The sequence below is a fragment of the Curcuma longa genome, unplaced genomic scaffold (assembly GCF_044706935.1).
Source record: "Curcuma longa cultivar G26 ecotype Majalengka, Jawa Barat unplaced genomic scaffold, ITB_CL_G26_1.1 contig_28470, whole genome shotgun sequence".
Taxonomy (NCBI): Eukaryota; Viridiplantae; Streptophyta; class Magnoliopsida; order Zingiberales; family Zingiberaceae; genus Curcuma; species Curcuma longa.
The window spans coordinates 1-2346 of record NW_027433719.1 but is presented as its reverse complement, the minus strand read 5'-3'; the positions used below and the strand labels follow the sequence as shown (position 1 = coordinate 2346).

At 41.7% G+C, this 2346-nt stretch overlaps 1 protein-coding gene across 1 annotated transcript; it reads left to right on the top strand.

The window, feature by feature from the left end:
- Positions 1–755: 755 nt before the first annotated feature.
- On the top strand, positions 756–2340 carry LOC141819259 (potassium channel KAT1-like; the record flags this gene model as incomplete). The annotated part of the gene is given in 8 exon segments (XM_074706598.1): positions 756–840; positions 843–921; positions 1015–1118; positions 1121–1229; positions 1318–1473; positions 1549–1606; positions 1676–1993; positions 2074–2340. Coding segments are annotated over 8 exon segments (1176 nt in total), but the record flags the coding sequence as incomplete, so codon positions are not given.
- Positions 2341–2346: the final 6 nt, after the last annotated feature.

The window sequence follows — 2346 nt, the reverse complement described above, 5'->3', positions numbered from 1 at the left end:
CAACCAATATTATGTGCAATTTTCATGTCCTTTATGTTTTAAATCGATCGCAATTAGGAGTATATATGCTTTAATTTTGGATGGAATTCTTAAACAAAATTAAAATCATATGAAATCTTCATCATAATCACTCACTCTTTCAGGTTGTAAATCTTAACCCTTTGAATGTATATAATTCACTTCTACACCATTCTACATAAATCCATGCATGCCTTTTGTTGTAAAACCTAGTGAGTTCTACAATATTACAAGGTATGTGGCCATGAAGAAGCTTCACGAGATTCAACTAAAAGCTAAAAGCTAGCTTTAGCTCAAGCCAACCACCTTACAAGAAAATGAGATGTCCCGTGTTGATCAATTATCGAGCAAGAATAGCATCTGCTCCACTTCAACATTTACTGTCTTTCCTAAATCATCCTCCTCCTTTGTCGACAAGAAATCTTCCAAACTTTTTAATGATTTTCATTAATAGTGTTACCTTCCTTATTTATGATATTCATTTATTCTCATTGAAGTACTTTTCATCTCATTGTTTATTAATCTGATTCAATATTTAAATAATGGCATGGCTCACGGGGGACTCTTTACCAGCTGTGATATAAATGAAGTTCATGGCGCAACCTCTTTTTCTTCAGTTCGCTAGGCTTCAAACCTTCCTGATTTTTACCGGTCAACTGCGCGTCTCAGTTGCTATATATATGTACTTCGCTCCACCACATATAGCTCATCAGTAGTTAATCCAACCATAAAAAAGCATGCCAGAATCGCTCCTCCATCTCTCCGGCTCTAGTGGCTTCCATGACGACGGCGACGGCAGCAACTACAGTTTCTCCGGCAAACTATGCCGTCGCTGGGAGCCAGCATCAACCGGTCGGCTAATCTGCGGAAGTTCATAATCTTGCCTTATGATCCACGTTACAGGTAGTCAAACCTTTCTCACAAATCTTCGACGAAGGAATTGAGTATCAAGCATTGATGATTTAATGAATGAGCGCTCTGTTTTTATTTGCTCAGGGCATGGCAGATGTTCCTAATCCCGCTTGTTATTTACTCAGCGTGGATTTGCCCGTTCGAACTGGCATTCTTAAGATACTTGCCTGCGAAACTTTTGTGGCTCGAGAAGTACTGAACAGCTTCTTCGCCATCGATATCGTTCTGACCTTTTTTGTTGCTTATCTCGATCCCAGATCCTATCTCTTGGTTGATGATCCAAAGAGAATTGCAGCTAGGTTAGTGTTTATATATATATATACACCTTATATTTTGAGTTCTGTTATCTCCATACATCATACATGATGAATACCGTGCATTTTGCAGATACTTGTCCTCCTGGTTCATCTTTGACATCTTGTCTACTGTTCCATTCCAAGCAATCAGCTTTCTCTTTGAAAGAAGTGGCAATGTTCTTGGCTTCAAGATACTGAATATGCTCAGGCTATGGCGGCTCCGGAGGGTTAGTTCCTTATTCTCGAGGTCAGCAAGCATACACGTATACTCTCAAGTGTTCTTCGAACTTGCATAAAATGATATTTTTCTTCCAAAACATAGGATTGAGAAGGATATCAGATTCAACTACTTCTGGACTCGATGCACGAAGCTGGTCTCAGTAAGAATCCAAACTCTTCTTCCTCGGTGATTTGTAGATCAGACTGGCCTTATAGATTTTGCTGCTCAGGTGACTGTCTTTGCCGTGCATTGTGCCGGGTGCTTCTACTATCTAATCGCCGATCGGTACCCGAACCCAAGCAGAACATGGATAGGTGCAGCGATGCAGGACTTCCGATCGCAGAGCTTGTGGACAAGATATGTTACTGCAATGTATTGGTCCATGACGACCTTAACAACCACTGGTTATGGCGATTTGCATGCGGAGAACACGGGGGAAATGTTGTTTGACATTTTCTACATGCTGTTTGATCTCGCGCTGACTTCTTACATCATCGGCAACATGACCAACCTCATCGTCCATGGCACCAGTCGCACTCGAAACTTCGTACGTGTCGTAATTGTACAGTTTACAATTACAAAGAAACTTCGGACATTTAAATAATCTGCAAGCTGGTTTTGTAACAGAGGGACACAGTCCAGAGTGCTTCCGAGTTTGCAGCGAGGAACCAGCTGCCGAAGCATATAAAGAACCAAATGTTGTCCCACATTTGCTTAAGGTTCAAGACTGAGGAGCTGAAGCAGCAACAGATATTGAGCAATCTCCCAAAGGGAATTCGATCCAGCATAGCCTGCAACTTGTTCTTCCCAGTTGTGCAGCAAGCATACCTCTTCCATGGAGTCCCCTTCGACTTCCTTTACCAACTCGTTCCCGAAATGGAGGCTGAGTTTTACCCGCCA